Here is a 12,491-nt window from a genome sequence, read left to right on the forward strand (position 1 = left end):
ATCAATTCATCGACGTGAGGTGAATAGAGACTTGTAAATTATAACAATTCAACGCTGCATTCTCAGTTAAAATTGTGTACAGCATCCTGTATAGCAACTTTATTATCATGGCGACAAGTCAAATGAGAACAATCGTCCGCCACTGAAATTAAGTTATAAAGTGTTGAAACTGCCAACGTGCATACATGTAAACGAAATAGGTGTTAAAATTCATTTGCACAGTGTTTCCTTTTTTCTATCAAATGCAGGCGACAATGCACAAATGAACAGCAGTAAACTACAGTATTAATTTCATTTGCATGAACACTGTCGACATTACTTTATACTATGCCAGACGCCATTGTGTTGTTAGTTGAGCGAATGCCCTAGGACATCAGCAGAACATGACGTTTGCTTTATATTGATGGTATTTTACATTTCACATGCTGATGTGCCTTTCTACCTCGTAAAACGACGCAACATCACTATATGACTTGCAAGTTTGTAACGATTACGAACTTCTGTTAGTGTTTTACAAGATCCGATGATGACAACGCAGATCTGTTGAAACCCTTAATCAATAAAAAGATTTACAAGCGATCTTGGCGTACCTGATATTTCAGAATAATATAAGTTTAGTTGAGTATGTTGCATTGTATTATGACAGGTTTTTTTCAGCATATTCTCGACATATATCTGATGATCATTAGATGTTGAAAATAAGTAGTTATAAAGATTAATTAATAAGCTGCGCTTGGTGGTTCTGATATACATCTATCCTCATTATCTAGAACATAGAAGAGAAAGTAAAATTTGTCCTTTCTCGTCGACAGAGGATAGTATCAAAGATGGTGTCGTTTGAGCTTTTAGTGTTAGGACTCTTGGTGTAGTTGTAGAATCGAGAACAAGCAGCTGATAAGAGACGTCGCATCGACAATCCTTTGTCAGGAATACTATCTGACTCCATTAAGATTAGCATCCTCTTCTGAATTCCGAAAAACTTGGACTTTCAGTGTGAGGTACAGGTTATGATATAGTGGTGTATCAGTCATGTGCAGCTCTAGCAATCGGTATGATGTGAACTGTCTGGGGTGCTCATTTCCGTGAAATGTGACAATGGACGGAAAGTTCATAACCTTAGTTATAGCTTTCGTTTATCCACACACTTACTAACCGTCTCACTGTACCTTCGTCAATAACCATCTTGCCATGAAAAAGCAAGAAGTATTAGTGTTGCCAGAACCGTGTACTTATGACAGAAAAATACTAGACGATGAAAGACGGAATATATTTACCAGGGGACGTTCAAATCCCGTATCTGCCCAAACAGAAAACTTACACTAAGGAATCCTAAGGTGGGGTGCTACACTTTACGCATTATAGGATACATCATTATTTTCTCAATAGCTAAAAAGTTCATGGTATATTTTGTATTAGCTCGTCATAGTCACTAGTCTTCAACCTTAGTTGGAGCTAGTTGCTTACACTTCACTAGACGCTGAAGTAAACGAGTTGTTTCTTTTGATCTCAGAGGACGAAAGTGTTAGTAGGCTCCTCCGGGGTGTACTCGCTCAAGGGTGATTAAGTCCACTGTTATATCGGTGCAGATGCTGCCTAAATTTTCCGCGATTAACGCGGAGGTGGTACACTGTCGCATGGAAGTTCCTGTTATGCGTGCCAGAATCATGCCACGGTAATGATGGAATGTTCCGAAGGTTTTCCCGCGGAATCGTCAATTGTGCTGGTAGGGGATACGCAGGTTCACGTTTCGATACAACTACGCCCCTGTTCTACGAATTGACACACTAAGCAATTTCCGTTGTTGTTGACTACACAGTTCCTCAGTACTTCCAGCGCAGAACGCAAGTCTAACAGGATGATGATTATGTCATCCACTCGGTCCGCTTCTTGAAGTCCTAGTATTGCCATAAGTTCTCACAGAGGCCCCCGGGAGAAGGCATCCTGTTATGCACCAAACACGCCTTGACAATTCCTCCAAGAGTTGACTAATGTTGGTGTAGTGTTCAGGACACTGGAGTCGTAAGATGAATGAGCTGACTTGAAATCTTTGTTTGGTCATCCAGATTTACAATCCGACAAGTTGCGAAGTACCCAGTCTCTCAGGAGCCTCTTCGGACTCGATGTTAACTGCCAACAGGTGATACCCACCTGAAGCAAAGTCTGCAGGTAGTACTGCCCACCGGTAGTGTGTGCGACACGGAATGTTATCGACGTCAGAATACGGTCGACGGGCTTCAGAGACTATAGGTATCTCCATGTAAGCGCTCCCGCTAGCTCCGGTTGAATACAGATTTCCAGCTTTATTAAATAACGCAGTTTCTCCAGATTATGTCTCTGGATTTATTATTTCAATGTCTAAAGCGCAGTTAATGACCGCTAATGGTGAAATTTATTTCTTTGGACAGCATTAGGCGGTGTCAGATTTTCCGACAGATAATCTTACGAATCTAAGTTGTAACACTAATCTGCTGTGACAAAACTAATGTTACCCTCTGAGAGGATTTAGGAATTTTGACCACGTGTGTATCTGATGGATAAAGGTATCGGACCGTAATATTCAAGATATTGCAATTAGTATAAAACTAAACGGGCTTTAACTTTGGGGTGAATGAAAGTAGTAAAATTCATATAGGAATGAAACAATAAACGATCGCCAGCCCTAGGCAATTAATAAAATTGGATGTTAGTTACCGAAGTTAATTTCATTAATATTTCCGTTTGCATAGCACACAGGATACAAGCGGACACATGGCACTCTGAGCTCTGGGTAGCAGCAGTTACCAATAATGCACAAACTAGTAATCATAGAAAGCAAAAATTATACCAAACGTATACTAATAACAGTTACACTAATGATCATTACTTCAACCAGCATAGAAAACTTAATGCAAGATGTGCAGGACTAAAGATGGACCTGAGGGGCCTCTAGTCTTAACTGGCATGTAAAAACCACAAATAAAGATAAATGATACCACCATTACGCTGTTCATATCCCACTACTTATATTTGTTTTCCTTAGCAGCAATAATATTCTAATTATCTTCTTAATATGAGAAGAATATGGTGGGGACCCATAAACTGGTATAGTATCACTCGTCAAACTCTATGATTATTTCAGCAGAAAAATTTAATTTAAAAAAAAAATACTTCTGAACTTCACTTGGGATAGTTTATATTTTATTTTACAAGGCAGCTTATTCAACACTGAGCTCAATTAACTTAAAAAAATCATTCAGATAGTAATCAAGGCTAAATTATGTTTCAAACGAGTTTAAATTATTTGCCTTTTTCATCACCTGTGATGCAGGTATTTTAGACAGTAACATTTGCGCAATCTGGCGTAGTACTTTTGCTAAGCGATACTTCGTAATAAGCTGAGAGTATTTGAGCAAAATTCTAACTAACTTCACTTTTGTTGACCCTTGCACATTTGACAAACATAAATAAATCACTAGCTCATTGGAAACAGGAAACTCTGTTTTATAAACACTTAGGAGGGGACCCCGCGTAGATTCATGATCAGGATAGATGATACGGTCCCATATACAGATTTATGGCATTTGCATTATTATTAAAATCACTCACACAAATTAACTGGTCCATGCTCTGATACATATCTGTATGCATGTAGTTGGTGGAGAAGTGGCGAAGTTGTGGTGGCTAACAGTACTCACGGCTCTTGATGTTTGGACGCTCTTATAAATTTGTTCTTGGCAACGGTTACTCAACTTATTAGATCTATTCCTTATTGCAGAGAGTACCAAGCAACAACCAAATCCACATCCGAGGCCAAATTCCATCAAAGCTGCGTCCAGTTGCCTCCCTTGGCACCGTCGAAGTGTACCGTGCAACGGCTAGCCACTGCATACCGTTCACATCAAGGAGCCGCCCAGTTCGACCGCCAAAACCACATTTTACATCGCGCCATGCCTCACCCGTTGTGGAGGGACTTCACTACATCTTTTACATTTTACGATATAAGTGTCTTAAGCATGAACCAGCTTCCAATACACGTTGTTTCTCTCATAAACTTACACAAATTATAAAACTTCATTATTTTAAACAATCAGTTAATTTTTTCCATGTATACATTACAAACTTTAAATTTCCAGTCACAAATAAATGACCTTAACTAACAAAGAATAAACACTTCATAACTACAAATAAAAAGTTACGTAAAGTAAACCTACTTCTAGTTTATATAAATGTTACAAAGTGTTCAGGACATCAGTAAAGAAAATTTGCAAGCCATTTAGCCGTCGAATTAGCATTACAGAGCGAATAACTGCGATCAGTTTCTAAATGTAGCACGTACAGCGCCAAGTGTATGAGCTATACCTCCTTATGCAGACAATGGATAGAAGGGGCGGGCAGAGTGGCAGCACGTATACACCAATAAAATTTATTGCCATCTAACACCCACTTAAATTCTTCAAAGGCTTAACAGCTTACGATTAATATTAAATTTTTAATAGCCAATAGGTATCTCAGAACGTGTGGGAAGTCGCCGTTTACATGAAAATCCTAGTAAAGACTAGCGTAAGACCAGTTACAGTGTAAGATCGTACGTCGTAACTGTTTCTTCGTGGTGTTCGCTAACAGTGACTGACTGTCGGAGCTTTGCACGTACTGCATTTTATGTATTTATTTTCCTCTTAGCCCATAATTACTTGAATTTTTATTTGGTTTTTCCTCCTCTTCAGGTTGACCCTCTAAAAAATGGTCCAAATGGCTCTGAGCACTATGCGACTTAACTTCTGAGGTCATCAGTCGCCTAGAACTTAGAACTACTTAAAGCTAACTAACCTAAGGACGTCACACACATCCATGCCCGAGGCTGGATTCGATCCCAGCGTTGCTCGAGAACTAATATCCGGAAGGTAGGCTTGAAGTATATCTCTATGGTGGACATCTTTCTGTGCATTCTGCCAAGTTTAGATTTTATTTTATTTCCTCTAACCACTTCATGGAAACGTTATCTTAATTTATTGTAACACCGGCTTCGATGCATAAAGCTTCAGATGCCACAATATGATTATGAGAGTATAAATGTGTGGTGGTGGACGGGAAGTAAGTAATCGGGGATTGGGTGGCGCGTGATGGAGGGGGGGGGGGGGGGGGGAGGGCTGGCACCCATGTCAGAACGTAGGGTCAGCAAGCACAGCACCTACCTGGACAGCAAGGCACGGAAGCCGATTCAAGTCTGGGCATCTTTCGTGCTTGGTGTGTAGGCGATTTAGGGTGGACCACAACAACCCATGTACGTGGAATCCAGGAGGGGCTCGTGCAGTATCGAACATGAGGCCTTCAGAGTCAGGACTGATTTTTAAATTTATTTTGTTGCAGAAAGACAACGTTGCACTTTTCATTTTGAGAATTAATTACGGCTGTAGGCCCATGCTTAAAGAACGATAAGAAATTTTATGAAAACGAGTTCCAAAAACGGATGAATATCGGCTCCAGAAAGAGATGGACGACAAACTTTGGAAAGCGTGGACGTTTCTTTGTACTTAATGTGTGTCGTGAGTAGACCTGTGACACCACGCTGAAAAAGAGTAGTGGATAATTAACCGCTGCACGTGTTAGTGAGATTCAAAGGCACAGGGCAACTATGATGCCTGAACGAAGATCCCCATCCTACACGTTAAAACTTACTGCTCAACTAAATCAAAAAGCAACCAGTTCGTTTCTACCAAAAATCCATCTCGTAACTTGTTGTGCATAAGGTGAAGACGGATAGCATTTGGACAGAAATCGCTGAAATTCAAAGTCCCGTTGTAGTCCAGCTGTGTGAAGACTTTACGAGTGGATTGGCTGCTTTACTTGGCATATTTTACCGTCGATCTTTTGAGCAAAGAGACGTTCCCCGTGACTGGGAAATACCGCAGTTCACAACTTTCTAAGAGAACGGAATTAATTCGTAGAACTACCATATTGCATCACCCAGATCTATTCCTTGCAAACCCGAGCGAGGTGGCGCAGTGGCTGGTACAATGGACTGGCATTCTGGAGGGCGACGGTTCAATTCCGCGTCCGGCCATCCTGATTTAGGTTTTCCGTGATTTCCCTAAATCACTCCAGGCAAATTCCCAGATGGTTCCTTTGGAAGGGCACGGCCGACTTCCTTCCCTAATCCCATAAGACCAATGACCTCGCTGTTGGTCTCCTACCCCAAACAACCCAACCCCACCATTTTCCTTGCGAAATACTGGAACATAATTAGAGCTAAAAATTGTACCAGCCAGCAACAAAATTTTCTTCTCCATGGAAATCAGAATGGGTTCCGAAAACATCGCGCACATTATACGTGATATCCTCAGTACTGTAGAGAGAGGATATCAAATTGTTCTAGATATTAGTTTTCTTCCGAGTCGTCAGCACATCGACAGCTTCTAAACCAAATATGTTTTGCGTGTCATGTCTAACCAGATTTACTACTGGATCGAAAATTCCTTGGCAGACATGACGCATAACGTTGTACTTAATACAGGATCAGCTAAAGGCACTGAAGAGCGAGGGCGTGCTGTAAAGTAAATCCCTCTGGATTCTTCGTTTTGTCGTCAGTATCGGCTGAGGTTGTAATAATTCATGCACAGTTTTCGGTCGACTTTCCCGCTTCGCTGACGCAATTTGCAGCCCCCTGCCGGTAGAGGGCTCCGAGTTGTAGCGTGTAACATGGCGGTGTGTAACGTAGTTAGGCCAGTGCATGAGAAAATCCAGCGTCCAGTCCCAGAAAATTTGTGTCCAATTCAAACCCTTAGAAGAATGAAAGCTGTGTATGGTGATGGGTTTCCTAACAACACTGTGAGAGGTGATGAAAGCTGAGTTAGCTGTCTTGAATCTGAATACTAGGGCCATCAATAGAGTTCTGCCACAAAGGATCACTGACGCCATAATAGTTCAAGACCATGCCATCAGTAAGCAAAGCCATGCTCATAGTTTTCTAGATTGTTCAATGTACGGTGCATTTGGAATTCATACATAAAAGTGTGAGACATGGGTCTTAGGGAAAGGTAAGATTTGATGTGGACGTGGCCTTATTCAGTTACCGTTGGTTGCTCATTTTTTTTTAATCACGCACACTTTATTTGGAACCAATTGCAAATGAATTTGACAATAAGGAACAATTATCAAATTTGTCTGTTAAGACACAATGTCTAATAAAAAATTGTTAAGCAATTTGCACTCACGGCGGAAGACCTTGTTGACCAGAAATTCAAATTATTTGCCTGCTGAAGGCCCTCATAGTAATAACTCAAAAAACAATTTAATAGCTGAAGGCCTGGATAGCAAATTTTTAAGAACAGTTAACTTCTCCAAGCGATACTAAAATATTTTTTTAAAAAAACACAATCATCAAAATTTCACTAATAAGAGATAATATTTAATTAAAAATTCTTTAGCCAAATTACATTCATGGTTCAAGTCCATATTGAGCAGAAATTCAAATTATTTGTCGGCTGAAGGCCCCAATAGTAATAACTCAAAAACAATTTAACAGCTGAAGGCCTGGATAGCAAATTCTTAAAAACAGTTAAACTTCTCCAAGATATACTAAAATATTTTTTAAAGAATAAACACAATCATTAAAATTTCACTATTAAGAGGCCATATCTAAAAATTCTTTAAAGAAATTGCATTCTCGGGTGAAGGCCTTATTAGCCAGAAATTCAAATTACTTGTCAGCTGAAGGCCCAAATAGTACTATCTCAAAGTTAATTTAAAAATAAAAAACAATCGTCACAATCCAATCTAACCAAGAGAGAAGTGGGCCTCAGACAGTGCTCCAAGGACTGGCCTGGGAAAGTCGCTCAACTTCGTAAACAATGAGACAGTCAGCCAAAAGTTGTATTGACTTAACCGGATGGCAACTCAAACTAGTGACAGTTTAATCGCAAACCACCACTCTTGCAAAATATACCTAACATCTGGTAACCAACGCAACGATGGAATAACGCAGGCAAGGCAGAACCGGTGGACACCACTGCGTCTTCAAAATCCAGTGTTTAGAACATTCAGAAGCAGAAGGAACCACTACGACCAAGGTAGTCGACAAAAAAAAATACATCCGAACCACAATCAAAGAGGCTGTCGAACTACACGCCTTACCAGACAGCAGCGGCAAGGGGAGCAAAGGTACACTGCCGCGAAAACTCGCTAACTTCCAAGGCAGGTAACTGGGGCATTAGCGGCCACTAGGCAGAAAAATATCGCTGGTGGAACTTTATCAGTAAACACAAGGAATTCAATGATAAATAATAGGAAGTGGAGGACGCCTAATTAATTTTGCCAACACCAAACACTCCACTCGTTACTCTTCATCTCAGTGAACCTGCGAGCAGCAACGTGCGAACAAATGTCGTGGTCTCAAAATAGTGGAGGTTTCACTACCGGGTTAATGTTCACTCAACTCAAACGTCCTGGGTCCGGTGGACGACCAGGTTGTGACCCTCGCAACTACAGCCCCTCGATCCAGCAGTGCCTGCGTGCCACCAGCGGTCCCAGCATGTCGTGGCGCTGCCGGCCCTTACTGCTGCTCCGTCCCAAACGAACAAACGAACTGCCCAACACACTCCGACCCAGAAAACACTTGACGTCCCTCCAAAGATAGTACCACCGCACTAGATATCGGGCCCGCATCTCGTGGTCGTGCGGTAGCGTTCTCGCTTCCCACGCCCGGGTTCCCGGGTTCGATTCCCGGCGGGGTCAGGGATTTTCTCTGCCTCGTGATGGCTGGGTGTGGTGTGATGTCCTTAGGTTAGTTAGGTTTAAGTAGTTCTAAGTTCTAGGGGACTGATGACCATAGATGTTAAGTCCCATAGTGCTCAGAGCCATTTGAACCATTTTTGAACTAGATATCGGTAACAGCTGCTTCTGCCACTTACGGACAGACAACCCTAGCAGATGTAGTGGTGCCAGTAAACACAAGAAGAAAACGAGACACCACTATCTCTATCACACGAGGCCAACCCACCAATGGCACCAACGCGAGCCGCGACAAGGCTCAACCTCCCCCCCTCAAACACCATCCGGAGGTAGCCCAACAAGTGGCCTAACCAAACTTAATGTGATTAAGATGGACCCGGTATTGCTTACTGGTGCAGTTGTCCTTTACCAGAAGATTAACTGGGCCTAAAATTTGCATAATAGCACAGAGACCCAGGAAACGGGGAGTGAACTTACCAAGGTTTCCAACACGCACCTCTTTCCCCGGAAAATTACGGACATACACATGGTCTCCTGGTTTACCCCTAAAGACTCGTCGATTACGGCTGTAAGGGTCAGCTTGTTTGTTGTGGGCCCTGAGAGTATTGCGCCTGGCACGATTCCAGTTCTCTTTGACAATATGAGAGGTAATATCCACAGGGATTAGATCTTGAATACCCCATAAGGGGGGAATAAACAGGATAAGCATAGATCAAGGAAACCGGAGTAGCCTTCAAAGCCTTTTGGCTGGCGGTGTTGAAGGCAAGACTAATCCAAGGGAGACTAGAATCCCACTTACTGGGCTTCTTCTGATGGAAGATAATCAGTACGGATTTGAGACTACTATTGACCCTCTCTGCGAAAGAGCCCTGCGGGTAATATGGAGTGGTAGTCACGTGCTTCTCACCGCTTTGAAAACAGAAAGCTTTGAAGGGATCCGAAAGAAAGGTCGGCGCATTATCACTAACTATTTGCTTACGGGGTCCAAAAGCACTAAATACGTTAGTTAAAACCGCAATTGTTGTAGCCGCAGTCATGTTACAACTCGGAAGAAATCAGGTAAACCTCTAAAACGCGTCAAAATAACCAATACGTACCGATGGCCTCTTTTGGTGCGAGGTAAGGACCCCACATAATCGATATAGAGTTTGTCCAGAGGGAAGGATTCGCGCTCAGAACTCAAGAAGGCCTATTGAAGAGTGTTCTTGGTCTTGGCCGCACTACACAACCGACACCGACAAGCCATCTCTCTAACGTATCGGTCCATAGACGGCCAAGTCAAATGCTCCTAATACATCAGTTCCCAGCATTACTGGATACGCAGATAATGTGTCAGCACTCCAAACATCAAGTGCCAACCGAGCATCAAAAACAGTCTGAAGATGACGCACTGAAGCGTTGAAACTAGTAGCGACAAAATAAAATTATAAAGACGACAGTAGTTGTTTTTATTTATTTGTCACATTAGGTTTTCCCTGATTTTCCTAATTCATTGCAAGCAAATGTGGCACGGTTTCTTTGAAAGACCGTGGCTGATTTCCTTCCCCAACCTTGGACCATTATTACTACGGGACATTAATACGTTGTATTAAAGTTATTTATATGTCTATGTCCCTCCAAGAACCGACTGAATATTCAATAAATACTATAAATGTCTACTTGTCTTTTCGATAATTATAGATACATCCAGAATAGTGTTTTCTTATTGCAACTGCGTTTACCAGTAAATTTGTAGACATGTATATTACTTTGAATTATAAGATTCAACGTGCAGTTAAATTACTTGTGGCAGTTTTCTGATAAAACAGAAACATATGTCATGATATTTCCGTTGTGACACCTAATTCTGAGACTCATCTCAATGAAAGTGAGGGTAGAAGATTCGGGTGCAACTTAACGACGTTGTCTGTAGAAACGGGGCACAAGCCCAGTTTTGTGAATAATGAAGAAAGATACCGAGGAAAGTTGTTCGTATCTTTTTAAAGGACACATCAGGACATTCTATAAATCGATTTAAGGTAATCACGGAAAAACTAAATCTTGGTGGTCACATTTGAACCGTCATTCTCCCGAATACGAGTGTGGTGTGTTACCAATGCTTCACTCCGAGTGGTATCTTAACAGGTTTACAAGCACCGACTGAGCCATATCTGCTCGTGTCATCATTATCAGTAATTTAAACTATGAAAAGACTATTTGCCTACTGTTTTGACAACGCGACAGCAGCAGCTGTTCCCAACTTCTAATGTCTATGTCTGCGTCGTTACAGGACTGCCAGGGCTGCCGGGACCAATTGGACCACCTGGGCCGAAGGGACCGAGAGGTGAGTACCAAGAGGCTGTAGCTAACTTATACCAGATGAATACAACTAGGCTATGCTCACAGAGACGAGCACTAAGAAACTACGGTTAGCGTGCACAATGAGGATAAGAAGTGGCTACCGGGAAGTAGCAACTTTATTCTGGCTACGGCTGGTGTTCGCAACGTTATGATGCAGGTTAGTATAAATAACATAGAGAATTTATATCCACCCACCGTCTCAATCGATGTAAAAATAGAGGTACGTCGGCTGCATTTCAGTGATAGAATACAACACTTTTCTTAGGTTACATGTTCACCTTAACCAATGCACAAGTTCCTAATAAACTTGATATGTTGGCCCAGCGGGTTTTGGAAGACGATGTAGGACTCGTGTGCAACGTGTTTTGACTGCTGTCAATGAATTAGTAAAACTGACCATATTGGCCTCTATGCAGACAGTGGTATTTTTGGAGATAGGACTTGAAACGAGTTTTGAAAAAGAAGTTTTGCATTGTTAATTCCATTCGCCTGTGTACAGAATTCTTTAATACGACAGTGCAGTACATCAATGGTCTGTGGTCAATTCTACAGTGAGGGGTAGTTTGTCAGCGAGAGTTCTGTCAGAGACTTACGACAAATAATTTGGAAACATCACAGAATGTGTTAGTTTGCTTGGTGAGAAACGTACCTGACCTCTTTCAGGCAATGCACAGTGAGACCGCGGTTAACCATCATGATGCACTAATAATAAAACGATCACCGAAGTATAAATGGTAACAAGAACATAAGTATACGTGTTCTCAATGCCTCACTTCTCAGATAATAGTTAATATCACTTAGTTAACACAAACAATAAGTGGAGAAACGATCTCTTGAATTCGCACAAGTAGTTCATAAAAATCTTCAAAAATATGTATCTAGAGTAATAGTCAAACATGGTTAACATCCTTCACGCGGAACAAACAGTATCAGGAGATTAAAAGTGTGTGCCGGACTGAGACTCGAACTCGGGACCTTCGTCTATCGCGGACAAGTGCTCTACCATCCTTTTTTTTTTTTTTAAAAAAAAAAAAAAAAAAGAATCTGCTCGGGGCAAACGTCGAAAGACACCCGTTTCAGTTTTATTTTATTACAGAGGGCAGCTAGCCCTCTGACCGAACACGCTGAGTTACCGTGCCGGCTATCATCTGAGCTACCCAAGCACGACTCACACCCCGTCCTCACATCTTTACTTCTGCCAGTACCTCGTCTACCTTCCAAACTTTACATAAGCTCTCCTGCGAACCTAGCAGAACTAGCACTTCTGAAAGAAAGAATATTGCGGAGATATGGCTAAGCCTGGGGGATGTTTCCAAACTGAAATTTTCACTCTGCAGCGGAGTGTGCGCTGATAAGAAACTTCCTGGCAGATTAAAACTGTGTGCCGGACCGAGACTCGAACTCGGGACTGCGTTCGAGTCTCTGTGCGGCACACAGTTTTAATC

At 41.8% G+C, this 12,491-nt stretch overlaps 1 protein-coding gene across 1 annotated transcript in view; it reads left to right on the forward strand.

The window, feature by feature from the left end:
* The window catches only part of LOC124616259, a 932,810-nt gene that overhangs the window by 550,780 nt on the left and 369,539 nt on the right, over window positions 1-12,491 (forward strand). Inside the window, exon 7 of the mRNA XM_047144563.1 lies at window positions 10,976-11,029. Within this exon, the coding sequence (XP_047000519.1) occupies window positions 10,976-11,029 (54 nt within the window). The remainder of the gene's footprint in view (window positions 1-10,975; window positions 11,030-12,491) is intronic.

The sequence above is a fragment of the Schistocerca americana genome, chromosome 5 (assembly GCF_021461395.2).
Source record: "Schistocerca americana isolate TAMUIC-IGC-003095 chromosome 5, iqSchAmer2.1, whole genome shotgun sequence".
In the NCBI taxonomy this organism is placed as follows: domain Eukaryota; kingdom Metazoa; phylum Arthropoda; class Insecta; order Orthoptera; family Acrididae; genus Schistocerca; species Schistocerca americana.